Source organism: Chrysochloris asiatica, unplaced genomic scaffold (assembly GCF_000296735.1).
Source record: "Chrysochloris asiatica unplaced genomic scaffold, ChrAsi1.0 scaffold00106, whole genome shotgun sequence".
Lineage (NCBI taxonomy): Eukaryota > Metazoa > Chordata > Mammalia > Afrosoricida > Chrysochloridae > Chrysochloris > Chrysochloris asiatica.
In genome coordinates this window covers 7,721,885-7,736,938 of record NW_006408624.1, presented here as the reverse complement: position 1 = coordinate 7,736,938, position 15,054 = coordinate 7,721,885, and the positions used below count along the sequence as shown (strand labels likewise).

Sequence of the window (15,054 nt, the reverse complement as noted above, 5' to 3'; positions counted from 1 at the left end):
AGAGATGGGGGCATGGAGGACTCTAGATTCATCAACTAAGAAGAGAAGGACTAAGAACTGGTGGCCAGGAACAGACTTGCAGAATGTGCCCTTTGGAGATGTAATTAATTATATATGCCTAAGTGGGGTTTTTTGTTTGTGTGTTTTTTAAAAAAAAGCTAAAGTGTATAAACAGAAATACTTTTAACTGATGGTATATGGAGGGGATTATAATCAATGTAATGAAACAAGTTATATGAATTGTTGAATGTGAAAGTGATGATGTGCCCTGTAAACTTTCACTCAATCCACAATAAAAACCTTAAAAAATAAATAAATAAAGTTGACCATAGTGATGTGGATCAAAAAAAGTATTTGCAAAAAAAAAAGTATTTGCAATGACTAAGTCATTAATCTTGCAACATTCCATCATGTAATCTCCAGCATTATTTCTATCACCATGGCCACATTTTCCTTCCTGTTTGTTTCCAGCCTTCGCATTCCAATCACTAGTAATTATGACTATATCCTGATTGTTATGTTTGACTGATTTCACACTGAAGAAGTGGGTAGAATTCTTCAATTTTCTCATCACTGGTTTTAGTGGTTAGTGTGTTAATTTGAATTTATATTATATAAAATTTCCTACTAACTGGTCTTCCTTGTAGGTATATGGATATAATTCTATTACAAACACTGCTGTATCAAGATGGATATTGAAACGTTCTTTTTGATTATGAATGCCATGCCATTCCTCTTGAATTTGTCATTCCTGGAATAGTAAATCACATGATTGTCTGAATCAAAATGGCCCATAACAGTCCTTCTCAGTTCACTAATTGCCTAGGACATCAATTTTTATGAATTCCATTTCAGTTTTTGACAGCTTCCAATTTTCGTAGATTCATGCTTTGTATACCACATGTTTCGATTATTAATGGATGTTTGTAGCTGCTTCTCCTCATTTTTAGTTGTACCCAGCAAATGAAGGTCTGAAAGGTTTACTCCATTCGTGTCATCATGATCAACTGTACTTTGAGGAGGTAGCTCTAACCCAGTTACATTTTGAGTGCCTTCCAACCTTAGTGGCTCTATGCCTGACAATATTCTGGTACTATTCATAATGTTTTCATCTTCAGGAACTGTATCTAACAAAATTCTACCTTCTATTCATAAGGTTTTCAGTGGCTAAACATTCAGAAGTAGTCCACCTCTCCTTCTTCCTAGTCTGTCTTAGTCTGGAAGCTCTGCTGAAACCTGCCCACCATTGGGGATTCTGCTGGTATTTAAAATACCAGTAGCAAAAGGAGCTCTGGTAGCGTAGTAGTTACGAATCGGGCTGCGAGCCACAAGGTCAGCAGTTCGAAACTACCAGCTGTTCCGCGGGAGAAAGATGAGGCATTCTGCTCCCGTAAAGGTTTACAGCCTCGGAAACCCTGTACTGGGTTGCTATGCGTTGGAACCGACTCCACGGCAAACAACAACAACAACAGCATAGCTTCCAGCATCACAGCAACATGTAATCCATCACAGGATGACAAACTGACAGACAAGTGGTGGAGGAGACATACAAAGACATAAAAAGGAAATAATACAAAGTACCCCTCATAAAAAAGAGAAAGAGTAACTGCAAGATCACCCTTTCTCCTTTCTACTGTGCACGTATTTGCATTTAATTCAACCAAACAATCCCAATGACTAAAATAGATGGCTCAAGCAGAACACAGAGAACAAAACGAGAAAAGGGCCGGCATTAGGACCTAGGAAATAGCAATGTGGAAGAGTCACTCAGAGGAAGGAACGTCAGTGAAAGAGGTTGAGAAGGTATTTATAAAGGAAAGGTAATTCCGGAAAAGCGTCCCAGAAGCTAAAGTACAAGAGGAGTTTAGTCAACAATATCAAACGCGACAGGTGAATCAAATAGGGTAAGATAAAACCAGACCACTAAATATTGTAATTAAGAGGTCATAAAGCAAAACTTTTTGATTTACCCTCCTATACACACAAAGCCAAACCGATTGCCCTCAAGTCGAATCCAACGTGACAGAGTTGAACTATCCCACAGGGTTTCTGAGGCTTTTTATTTTGGGGGCGTGGGTCAGTGGTAGTAAAAATTGTTGTTGTTGTTGTTAAGTACCATGGAGTCGGTTCCGACTCATCATGACCTTACATGGGGTTTCTGAGGCTGTAAATCTTTACGGGAGCTGAAAGCCTCATCTATCTCCCATGAACAGCTGGTAGTTTTGAACTGCCAACCTTGAGATTAGCAGCCCTATTTGTAACCACTATGCTACCAGAGCGCCTTGGTAGTAAAAATTAGGAGTGAGGATTTAGGTTGGGACTATATCGAAGTCTAGGACTTAGTTATTGATAGCATTAAGGTTAGAGGTACAGGTTGATCTAATTTTTAAGGTTGGGCTTGTTTTTATTGATTTTTCTTGAAATCTATTTGATTTCTTCTTCATTTGGCAGTTCTTTAACTACATTATTCCCTTTTTTTCCTTTACCATTTTCTTTTTGTTGCAAGTGTATCTCTGGTTCTGGTTCTCTCTTTTAGTTTTTTTCCTGAGCTGCTTCTCAGGATTCTATCCTTGTCTTCGGTTTTGAAAACGCTGATTTTTCTTTTGGGGTCTATCCTGCTTGGAACCCATTCTACTTCTTGAATGACTATCTTCTCATCTTTCATGGTGTTAAGGAAGTTTTCTTCCAACAACTCTTGGACAATACTCTCTATGGGTTTTTGCGTGTGTTCTGGAATTCCCATCACACGTAAGTTATTCCTCTTGATAGTGTATCACATAATTAGAGTTTCATCAGATTTTTTCATCCTTTTTCTGATTTTTCTTCAGCAGATGATTAATGAGAGATATTTCTTCAAGCTCAGTAATTCAACTTTCCATAGTTTTGTCTATGCTTTTCTTGATTTCATCTGCAGTTTTCTCAATCATTATCTCTATCCATTGAAGATTCCGAAATATCATTCTTTTCAATTCCTTATCGAGTAGTTCAGATATGATTTCTGATGTTCTATTTTCTGACTTTATATTCATTTATTTCAGGCACTCCATCTTATTTCTTTGTGTAAGCTGAAATGGTCTGTTTTCTTCAAGACATTGTGGTGTCTTATGTATGTTCTCAGGCACTTACCACCTATCTCCTAGTGGATGTGGTAGAGATTGGAAGTGTGGATGCAGTTCTCTGTTCACTGTTTGTGTAGCAGAGTTCAGAGTGGGTTCCCATGTCTCCAGAGACAAGGGCACTATGCGAGGTACGCAGTGACCCAGGCAGAACAGAGGCTGCACAGGAAGGGGTATTACTGGCTGCTGAGCTGGCAAAGGTGGGGACTGGCCTTGACCCTGGCTACCATAAGGGAATAACAGTTGTACCTCTTGCCGCCACCTTCCAACAGTGGCCTGTCCCTGGGCTACTGTATTAATAACAGCTACCTGCAAAAGCTCAAGATGGCAATGCCACTTCATGTCAGCCCACAATCCACCTGTTTTCTTCTCTCTCACTGCTCCTGTTCAGCTCCTCCTCCAGTTGTCACTCAATCCTTTTTTCTTTGATGCTTAGGGTTCCAGGATCACCATCTGTATCTGTTTCACTAGGTCTTCCATGTCCTTGTTCCAAAGGGTCTGCTCAGCGTGTCTGCTTACTCTGTTATCTTATCCCCGGAGGCTATAAATGTTTATGAAAGCACACTGTCACATCTTTCCTATGGATTGGCTGGTGGGTTCAAACTGCTGATCTTTTGGTTAGCTGTCAAGCACTTAACCACTGGGCTACCAGGATTCCTGTATAGATGTGTGAATGTGTAAAACTACATCAAACTGTACATTTAGAATTTGTGCACTGAGGGAGAACAAAATCCTGTCTCACCTATGAACCGGTAAGTAGTCCGATAAAAAAATAAAAATAAAGAAAAGAGTATAAAAGAATTTATAAAGCTAAGAGTGAAGTCTTCTTTGAAACCCAGGAATCATTCCATGATATTATCAACCTATGCCTTCTGAGATAACAGCATGTATTACTGCCCATACCAGAAAACCGATCAGTAAAAGTTTCCATGCTGCTATGACTAAGTTAAAAAAAAAAAAATCATGCGTATGTTACACAGATTTGAGCACATGGCAAGTAACTCTGAGCAATCTGAGAGAAGGGCATGATAGATTCAGACACGGAGCAGTAAGAGGTGCTAGGTAGCATACATAAAGGAGTCCTACCTTCATCAAGTGCTTATTGACCCACTTGGTGAATGTTTTCTTCTGAACCCGATCCCGTTCATCTGTAAAGAAAACAGAGAAAACATTACCTTTTGCTACTCAAGCAGAAAAGTTCCTAGACCTCCGACTTGTCCATACCCGTTTCTACAGAATCCCTTAAAAGGGTTTGCTTCTCCACTGACACAGTGTCTCTTGACATTAGGGACGTTTGGCCCATCTGAATTTGACCCATCTGAATTTCCCCACCCATCCCAGTCATGTTGTCACTTTAGACATATGATTAGAAAGAATCATATGCATCAAATATCATGTCATGACAAAGACTCCTTAGCATCATAAATCTCTGGTAAGCAGAGTATCTGTGCGCGCACACACACACAGATGGCAAATTCCAAAAAAGCTCAGCTGTGAATGTATCAAAAGAATTAAGGTGACCTTTTGGCATTACTCCTAAGGAAAAAAGGCATTTGGGCAGACCATCCAAGTATATATAGGCATTTGGGAAGAGCAGGCTGCAATGGTTTAATCTCACTCCATGCACAAATTTATTGCTTCTCCTACTGTAAATATCACTTCCTTTATTTCTATTTCCTCACTAGCCAGTATCTAGTTTACCCCCACTACACATCCCTTCCTTCTCCTAAGTTCTACTGTTGTTTTGTAAAGTGCTGTTGAGTCAGTTCTGACTTATAAGGACCCTGTCTAGGACTTTCAAAGAGTGGCTGGTGACTTTGAACTGCTGACCTTGCAATTCAAACGACCTTGCAGTTCAGGTTCAGCGCTTATCCTACAGTGTCACACCAAGACTCCAAACATGATGTCATCCCCTGGATGAGGCTGGTGGTATTAGTTGGTGGTCATGTGCCATGAAGTTGATTCCAACTCATAAGGGAGTAGAAAACCTCAGGCTTCTCCCAAGGAATGACCAATAGTTTTTAACTGCTGACCTTGAGGCCAGCAGCTTGACTTATAACCACTGAGCTACCAGTGGGTGGGTTAAGTTTCATAGAGCCCCCATTTCTTTGTAGGCAAATTTCCCTTCATTCTAGTTTTTTCACCTCTTCACTTAATCGGGCTGCTAACCTCAGGGTCAGCAGTTTGAAACTACCAGCTGTTCCGTGGGGGAAAGATGAGGCTTTCTGCTCCTGTAAAGATTTGCAACCTCGGAAACCCTGTGCAGGGTCACTATGAGTTGGAACCGACTCCATGGTACTTAACAACAACAACAACTTTAATAGCAACATGACTCAATACTTAACAATACAGAAGGCCTATGCTGCAGAAAACACATCTTCTCCCACTCCTGCCTATTCCCCAAAGCCATTCCAGAGCACCAAGCCAGCAGCTATTTGTCTCTTTCTGTGTATGTGAAGCCCATGCTATTACCTTATCTCATGATGGGGTTCAAACTATTCTCACTATTGTCAACCAGTCTCCTGCTGCCCACCCGCTTCCAGATGACAAATCTACCATAACTTTTCTCTCACCACTTGGTTCACGTTTATTATCTCCATGTGCATTTCCTACCATTGACCTGACATTATTAAAACATACATCTGACACTGTATCTAACATGGTGAGCTCACAGATCAATGCCCTACTTGGCTGCTGATCTTCATCTTCAGTTCAAATCCAGCAGTCCACATCCTCATTCACTTTCCAAACACAACTTATTTACCAGTAACCTATCTCAATATCTCATATTACTAAACATTCTTCTCATCCTTCACTTAATTAAGAATATCTAATATTACCTCCTGGTGTGCTGCTGCAGGATCAGCACTGGACTGTGAACCACAAAGTCAGCAGTTCAAACCCATCAGCTGCTCCTGGGAAACTCTATACAGGGTTGCTGTGAGTCAGAACTGGCTCAATGGCACTTAACAACAACAACAATATTATCTCTGTTTACGGTAGGCAACATGATTCAACAATTCACTGCTGCCCTCACTAATGCCTCAGGGACTTTCACCAGGAGCCCTGGTGTAGTGCTGCAGAATAAGCACTGGACTTGCTAACCACACGGTCAGCAGTTCAAACCCACCAGCCATTCTTGGAAACCCTATACAGGGTTGCTAAGAGTCTGAACCAACTCGACAGCACACTGCAATAACAACATGTTCACCATAAGGGCCCTGGTGTGGTGCTATAGGATGGGTGGGCACTGGAGTACTAACCACAAAGCCAGTGGTTTAAACACACCAGCTGCTCCTCAGAAAGTCTTAAAAGGGTGGCTATGAGTCAAAACTGAATCGGCAGCAGTTAATAATAAAAAATGTTCACCGTGACAATTTCTACATCTGAATAACCACCATTGTTTAACTTTTCTATTTCTTCTCCAAGTCAAAGAACATTTCAGAGAAAACCTGCAGAATTAAATATATCTGGTTCTCTAATAATTCACACAAACTTCAGCTCTTCTCTCCTTATGAGGCTTTCTACTCCCGTAAAGATTTACACCCTCGGAAACCCTGTACAGGGTCGCTATGGGTCAGAACCGACTCGACGGCACTTAACAACAACAACTCCTTACTGCCCAGAAGGGTCTGATTATCATGACTGATTTCTTAGTAAAAATCACACAGGTACCACAGCAAATAATGCAACTCTCTTTCTCTCCTATCCCAGGTGAAAGTTTATGCCTCTTGTCCTACCCTTTTCTGCTTTGCAGGGAACAATTATGTCTTCCTAGTATAGACCATGGAGTCCTAGTATGGCACCAGAGGATAAACACTCAACCTCAAATTCAGTTTGAACCACAAGGTTAGCAGTTCAAACTCGCCAGCCACTCCTCAGGAACCTTTTTCAGGGTTGCTATGAGTCAGACCAACACAATGGCACTTAGCAGCAACAAGTATTGACAGTAGTAGCATAGTGGCTTACAAATCAGGCTGTTAACCTCAAGGTCAGCAGCTCAAATCTACCAGCTGCTCCACAAGAGAAAGATAAGGTCCTGTAAAGATTTACAGTCTCAGAAAGCCTATACAGCGTCACTGTGAGTTAGAACTAACTCCATGGCACACACCCACAACCACCACTATAGACCATAAAGGAACGCTGGTAGCACAGTGGTTTAAGCATTGGTTTGCTAATGGAAAGGTCAGTTTCAAACCCACCAGTTCTGTGGGAGAAAAATGAGGCTGTCTGGTCCTGTAAAGATTTACAGCCTCGGAAAACCTAAGTAGTAGTTCTACTCTGTTCTTATAAAGTTCACCTATTGGTTTTCATTTGGATCATGAGAATTATTATTATTATTTTAAATAGCAATAAGTCTAACATAACCTTCACTTAATTGACTCCTGTAATATCTGAACCCAGGATTCTTAAAATATTTGACCACTCATTCAAAAGTAGCTTTATAATTTTTAGATGCTGATACAGTTTTCCAATATCACCATCCTTTCCAAGCCATGTCATCTATAGACGGAATACAAATCAGTTTGCCAGCAACAGTCTCATCTAAATCACTGACACTTTTTGTTTTGTTTTTTTACATTATTCCCCCCTTTTCCCCATTCCAGCCATGTCTCAATCTGTATCCCAGAGCCCTGTTGTTCCAAGGTTGTGTATACATCATTATTTACCTCTGTCCCACTTAGCCCATGCAAACCTGCCTAATTGTTCTCCCATCTGCTTTGTTCTTCCATTCCCCTCTCCCTTCTTGTTTATTGCCCTCCTCCCCAGCACCCAAACTATCCTGAATCACTGACACTTTGCTCATATTATTTAATTTCCTTTCATGGCATTCTACTTTCTTTCTCTCGAACTATGCAAATACTACTTTTTTTTTTAATCCAGCTCATTCATTCCCCTCATTTATTCTTTGAATACATTGTTATTAAGGACCTAGATGCTAGGAAAAGTCTGAGTTTGACCATGACAAAACAGACATCAAAGTTACAGTCCCTGCCTTTAGAAGAGTTCATAGTCTAGGAGATAAGAGAAATAACTTCCATGTAATTTGGCAGGTGGTGTGGTGCTGTGGGTTAATGCACCAGAATGCAAAGCCGTTTGAACTACAAGGGCGGTTGTTCAAGCTCACCAGCTGCTCCTTGGAAACCCTATACAGGGTCGCTATGGGTCAGAATTGATTCAACAGCACTTAACAATTACAACAACATAATAGAGGTGTCCGAATCCTGGTGTGGCACTATGGGATAATGCACTGGACTGCAAGTTCTGTTTGAACTACAAGGCCGGTGGTTCAATTCACCAACAGCTCCTTGGAAACCTTATACAGGGTCGCTATGAGTCAGAACCGACTCAAGAGCACATAACAACTACAAGAGTTGTCCTGGTATGGCACTGTAGGATAAGCCCCGGACTGCTAACCACAAGATCGGCAGTTCAAACCCACCAGTTGCTCCTTGGAAACCCTATACAGGGTCGCTATGAGTTGAAACTGCCACTTAACAATGACAACACAACAGAGGTACATAAGAATAGTACATCTGCCTGAATAAGGGAGGGAAACATGAGAGGTAAGTATAAGTTTCCCAGAAGAGTAACTCTAAACCTTAAAAGATGAGCACAACTTAGCCAAATAGAGAAGAGAAAGGACAAAGCTACTTTAAAAAGTGGCATTTAATGCAAATTAATTGAGGCAAGACAGAGTTTATATTCAGAGAGCCGTAAAGAATTAAGGATGGTTGACAGATGTGACCTGTGTTAGGTATTAGTGACACCTGAAACTGAATAGGATGGCATGGGTCAATTCAAGAAAAGCTAAGGAGTCCAAACTTTTATACTAAGGAAGGACAGAAGCATTAAAGACTTTAACTAAGAGAAGTATATGATCACAACTGTGTTTGAGAAAAATTACTAAGGCAGCATTTCCTCAAAACTCTAGCTCTCTACAGTTCCTTTGTCCTCTAAATTTTTAGGCCCTATTTACTATGATCCTGGTATGGCGCTGTAAAATATGCACCAAACTGCTACCAAGGTCAGTGGTTCAAATCCACCAGCCACTCCTTGAAAACCCTATACAGGATCACTATGAGTCAGAACAACTCGATGGCACTACAACAACACTTTGCTCATCACTCAATCAATACTTAACGTAATTATACAGAGGTCTGCACTGTTGATTCTTACTTATTATTCTTACCTTGCCAATGAGATCATAACTCCTAAGGAAAGAGACCATACTTTAACTTTTTTTAATTCTCCCACTACTTTTAACAGGTAAACTTCTCCATAATAAAACCTCAAGAAAAATACTTTGATTGTCAATATATGATTTAGCTAAACAAGCATACAGAATGAAATCAGAACTAAGTTACCTAGTAGAGTCCGTTCTAGTACGTAAGAACCTCAAAATGCCGTAAGTATCACATGTGTGCTGGCATGTGCAAACTTGATGAAAAAAGAAAATAATTAGAGCTAAAATAAAGTTTTGTCCACTACATTTCCATCAACACCAGAGCACTTTGCTTTATCAAGAACAATATATTTCTAGTTTTACAAAATTCACACTATGCAGCCACAAGCTTTCATGTTTGCCTAACAGGCCAAACAAAATAGAAATGGTTTGCCGATGTCTCTTTAAACTAATCAGTATTTCAAAGAAGAGGCGGAGTTCATCTGATTTCTTTTTAGTTTGCTGCTTCATTTCCTTAATACCTGGAGGCGTATTAGTACAATTATAGCTACAAGTCGGAACTGACTCTACAGCAGTTAACAACAACCCATATGTTAGGCTGTATATCTATCTAGCCCTTCTATGAGGATAATGTACTAAAGGAACTTGATGATTTCATATCTGGTAGCATAGTGATTACGAATCGGGCTGCGAACCTTAAGGCCAGCAGCTCAAAACTACCAGCCGCTCTGTGGGAGAAACATGAGGCTTTCTGCTCCCGTAAAGATTTACAGCCTCAGAAACCCTGTACAGGGTCGCTATGGGTCGGAACCAACCCGACAGCACTTAACAACATACCTCTAATAGCTAATTTATCCACTGAGCTGACTTTCAATTAAGGGGGAAGACGACCAAATACTTACTCTGCGTATAATTACTAAGGGCAACATGATTTCAAGAGACAGTACTTCCCAAAATAAGCTAGCCAGCTTAGAACTGAACTGTAAGCTCCTCAGGAAAAGGGTTTTATAAATTTCCTTAGCTTCTGAAAGATTGTTCTTTAGGATCCTATATTACAAACACATCAATTGCATGAAAGTTCTTTTTTGATTTATACACCAGAATTAGAAGATAATGGCATTAATATCTCAATATTTTAGCAAGAAATTGTTTTAGGGAAGCCAAAGATCAACCTTAACTGCTACGCAGGCTTTCAAGTGCTCCAAATGGCTTAGACCTCCAAACTAGTAAATTTCAGATTTGGTTTCCCATGCATAAATGCATAATTTAATTGCAGGCCCAGTAAATTTTCTTCTACCTAATACCAGAGTATTAACTCTCAGAAAAGACTCTTATTTGAGAGGCACATAGTCAATAAAAGAGTTGTGTTAAAACTCTCTTAAAAAGAAAAGGGATTCATTTTGACCTGATAAACTCAGATCCTCTAGCTATGAACTGAAAACTGAGAACCACTGATTCTTAGATTAACTCTTTAGGTATCAATGATTAATCACTTAAAGGTTACTGAATTAGAAGGATTTAATGCTTGTTTCCAACTTTAATAAGATTCTATTACAGGTCTGGCAAGTAAATTACCAATACCTATCTTAATTTTCATTACTCAACTTTTAGTGGCATGGTATCCCTCCAGTTACACACACCACCAGTCCTTTCACCTAAAATCTACATCCCACCTTCCTCTTTTCCTTAGAAACCTCAATCCAGCCAATATCCTCAATGTCTTCTCCACAGGCACTTGAACAACTATGAGTATGCTCACTGTTTCCACTTCCGCCTTACCACGTGGCCTAGCTTCTAGCTCCACAAATTCCTTGAATCACCTCTAATCAACAATCCAATGGATAGTTTTTTGAGTGCTAGCTCACTTACATTCTCTGTAGATGATACTGCTGACCATTCTCACCTTTTAAACCCATTGTCCCTTTTACCCTGAGACCCCATTGTGCCCTGCTGTTGTTAAGTGCCATCCAGTTGGTTCCAACCCATAGCAACCCAGTATAGGGTTTCCAAGGAGTGACTGGTGAGTTTGAATCACTGACCTTGTGGTTCAAACCGACCTTGTGGTCCTGCACTTATTCTATAGCACCACACCAACATTCTCATTATACCCTGGTTGTTGTTGTTAAGTATCATCGAGTCGATTCTGACCCATAGTGACCCTGTATAGGGTTTCCGAGGAGCAGCTGGTGAGCTTGAACCACCAACCTTGCAGTTCAAACGGCTTTGCAGTCTGGCGCATTAACCCACAGCGCCACACCAGGACTCCTGGTAGTGGTGTTATTATTTCCTTTTCTCTTTGTTGGTTTCTCTTCTGCCTACACATTAAAAGTTTATCCATCCTTAGTCCTCTTCTCTTTTCATTCTATATTAAGAATTCTTAAAATATCCATTGACCTAACGGCCTATCAGCCCATAAATAGGGTAGAGAAAGCATGGTGTAAACTGCCTAAAATTGCATGCAACATTCTTGGTGTTATTTGCCTTGTGAGAGAAAAAGACACCCATAGCTTTTTCAAAAAGTTAAGAATAGCTGTTCTCTACATTCTCTCAGAATGCTTTCATCTACTCTAGTGGTTTCAACTGTAACCATATTAATATACCCCCTGAAAAAAATATATAATACATATAATTCCCAAATTGATACCTTTTGCTCAAGCCTTTATCCAGAACACCACTCTCATATATCTAACTGCCTCCTAGAAGTTTCCTGCTCACCTCAAATTCAACTTGTCTAAAATTGATCTTTCTCCTCACATCTAGCAAGTTTTCCTGCTCTAATCCATCCTGTCTAATATGCCACTTTATGTGTACACTTCACTAACACTGCCTCAACAATATTTTACTAGAAATATAAAGCCCAGAGGGGATAAGTAATTTGCCTGGTATCACAGGTAAATAATGAAGTCATGGTGGTGGTGGTTATGTGCAGTGGAGTCGGTTAAGACTCAGCGACCCTGTATAAGGTTTCCGACGCTGTAAATCTTTATGGGAGCAGAAAGCCTCATCTTTCTCCCAGCTGACCTGCAGGTTAGCAGCTGGACTCATAATCACTACACTACCAGAGCTCCTTGAAGTCATAGTTGAACCTAATTTTATCCAATTCCAAAGCTTGATACATCATTCAAGATAACATTCAAACTGTGGCTTGGAATCTAAGACTATTATAATATGGGCTTCCTTACCACTAATTCGTATCCACTCTTCCATGAAAACTCTTATTCCAGTCTTGCTGACATGCCGAGCCAAACTCATTAACATCAAGTCTATTCCAACTCATAGCAACCTATAAGACAAACTAGACCTGCCCCATAGGGTTCCAAGGCTGTGATCTTTATAGAAATAAACTGCCACAACTGTTTCCTGCAGAGCAGCGGGTGTGTTCAAACCCCTTACCTTATGGTTAGCAACTGAGTACTTAACTAGTTACTACACCATCAGGGCTCCTGAATGATACGCTATTTCCTCCAAATGACATATGTTCTCGAGCACTTCCATGTCTGTACGTGTATTGTTCCTTCTGCACAGAATGTAGCTCCCTGCTTGTCTGCCTTCAACTCAACTACCACCTTTTCAGGAGCTCTTTCCCACCCCTCCCACATACTAATTTAGGTGGTCGTCTCTAAGCCCTGATAGCATAGTGGGGTTACGTGTTAGGCTGCTAACCACAGGTTTGAGTCTACCAGGTACTCTGTAGAAGAAAGATGAGGCTTTCTGATCCCATCTACAGCCTTGGAAATCCTATGAATTTGAGTCTGAACCAACTACCCGGCACACCACCACCATCACTTTAAGACAGGTTGGAGTCCTGGTGTGGCGCTGTGGGTTAATGCACCAGACTGCAAAGCCATTTGAACTGTAAGGACGGTGGTTCAAGCTCACCAGGGTCGCTAAGGGTCGGAACCGACTCAACGGCACTCAACAACAACAACATCTGTCCTACTCCACCAACCACTTGGTAATATGAAAATGAGATACCTGAGTCAACAAGAGGTGGGAAATAGAGAGTTGGGGGAGTTCTGTTCCTTGACCTCATGTAACTTACAATCTAGTGTCAGAAACCAACATGTAAATAACTAACAATAACACCAACCTATGTGGTACTGTGGGTTAATGTGCCAGACTGTAAAACCGTTTGAACTGCAAGGTCAGTGGTTCAAGCTCACCAGTGTGGATCCTTGGAAACCCTATACAGGGTTGCTATGGGTTGGAACCAATTCAACGGCATTTAACAAAAACAACATACACCAGAAGCAAGCTGCATAAGCAGACGGAGAGTGAAGCACAATGACAGAAATGATTAAGTCCGACACAGGGGTAGAAGAAGAATTTATGGATTGGTATGTGAACAAAATCTTGGGAGACAAGTAAGATTTTAGTTGCTTCAAAAGGAGTTAGGCGTCCTGGTGTGGCGCTGTAGGCTAAGCACTATACTGGTAACCACAAGGTCTGTAGTTCAAACTTACCACCTGCTCTAAATAAACCCTAAATACATGGGGTGCCTCAACAGCACTTAATAACAACAATAAAAGGAGTTAAGGAATTCCAAACTGTAGAAAAAGCATGGGCAGTAACTGGGAGGCATTTAAGTACACAGAATATGTTTTAGAGAATGGTATGGCTACACCTACAGAGTCCTGGTATGGTGCTGTGGGTTAATGTGCCAGATTGCAAAACCGGTTGAACTGCAAGGTCAGTGGTTCAAGCTCACCAGCTGCTCCTTGGAAACCCTATACAGGGTCGGTATGGGTCCAAATCCACTTGACCACACTTAACAACAACAACATGGCTATACCTAGCAACGTTTTACAAGATAATGAGAAAGAATGCTAGCAAGGTCAGCTGAGGTCAAATCACCAAGGAGACAGAAAGCTTCAGTCAGTGAGGTGTGTATTAATTCAGGAGACAAAGGGATGCCATTGAAATTTTACGACTACAGGCATGCTTTGGGAAGATTAATCTGGTGGTGGACTGAAGCCCTGATTGGAGCAGAGAGACACTAACAGTCAAACAAACAAAAAACAATTAGGGGTCTATGTAAAAGACTAAGAAAAAAATCTGAGTCTGAACTAGAGCAGACGTAACAAGAATGTAAAGAAGGCAGCAAGAATGTAAAGAGGGCAGCAGATTCACCAGACAAAGGAGAGGCAGAAACAATAGGCCCTAACTAATAAATTACAAGTCCCAGATTAATGTGTCTAGTTTAAACGACTAGAATGAGAATGGTAATTTTGTTGCGATAAGGAAACTAAAAGGCACAGATCTGGTAAAGGTAGGAGTAAAGTAGAAGAAATATAATGAAGGGTTAGCAGGACATGTTCAGACAGTTGGAAATTTGGGTCTACAGTTCAGAAGAGCAATCAGAATTGAGGATATAGATGTGGGAGTTTACAGTTGATAGCTGAGGCTATGATGAATAGTCAGTCTATTTCAACAGAGCTTCCTAAATCATCTTTTTGCCCACACTACCCCTCTATTCAAAATATTTTGGTGGCTCAGAGTGGACAAGAGGATCAACTCCAACTTTATTTTTCATATTCAAAGTCTTCTCCAATCCTGTGAAATTCAATTCTGGTTTTTATGCACTCTGTGTTAGCTGATTAGAGGAGAAACACTGATTACAGGAGTTAAGACATGGCCTCTGACCTGAAGGAATTTACAACTTATCTACTACCTAGCACTGAAAGAAGTGGCAAAGAACAAGGCACCAGGAATTGATGGAATAAAAATTGAAATCTTTCAGGAAAGTGAGGC

At 40.6% G+C, this 15,054-nt stretch overlaps 1 protein-coding gene across 1 annotated transcript in view; it reads right to left on the bottom strand.

The window, feature by feature from the left end:
- The window catches only part of LOC102830374 (microtubule-actin cross-linking factor 1-like), a 474,365-nt gene that overhangs the window by 306,204 nt on the left and 153,107 nt on the right, over window positions 1–15,054 (bottom strand). Inside the window, exon 2 of the mRNA XM_006867570.1 lies at window positions 4,203–4,264. Within this exon, the coding sequence (XP_006867632.1) occupies window positions 4,203–4,264 (62 nt within the window). The remainder of the gene's footprint in view (window positions 1–4,202; window positions 4,265–15,054) is intronic.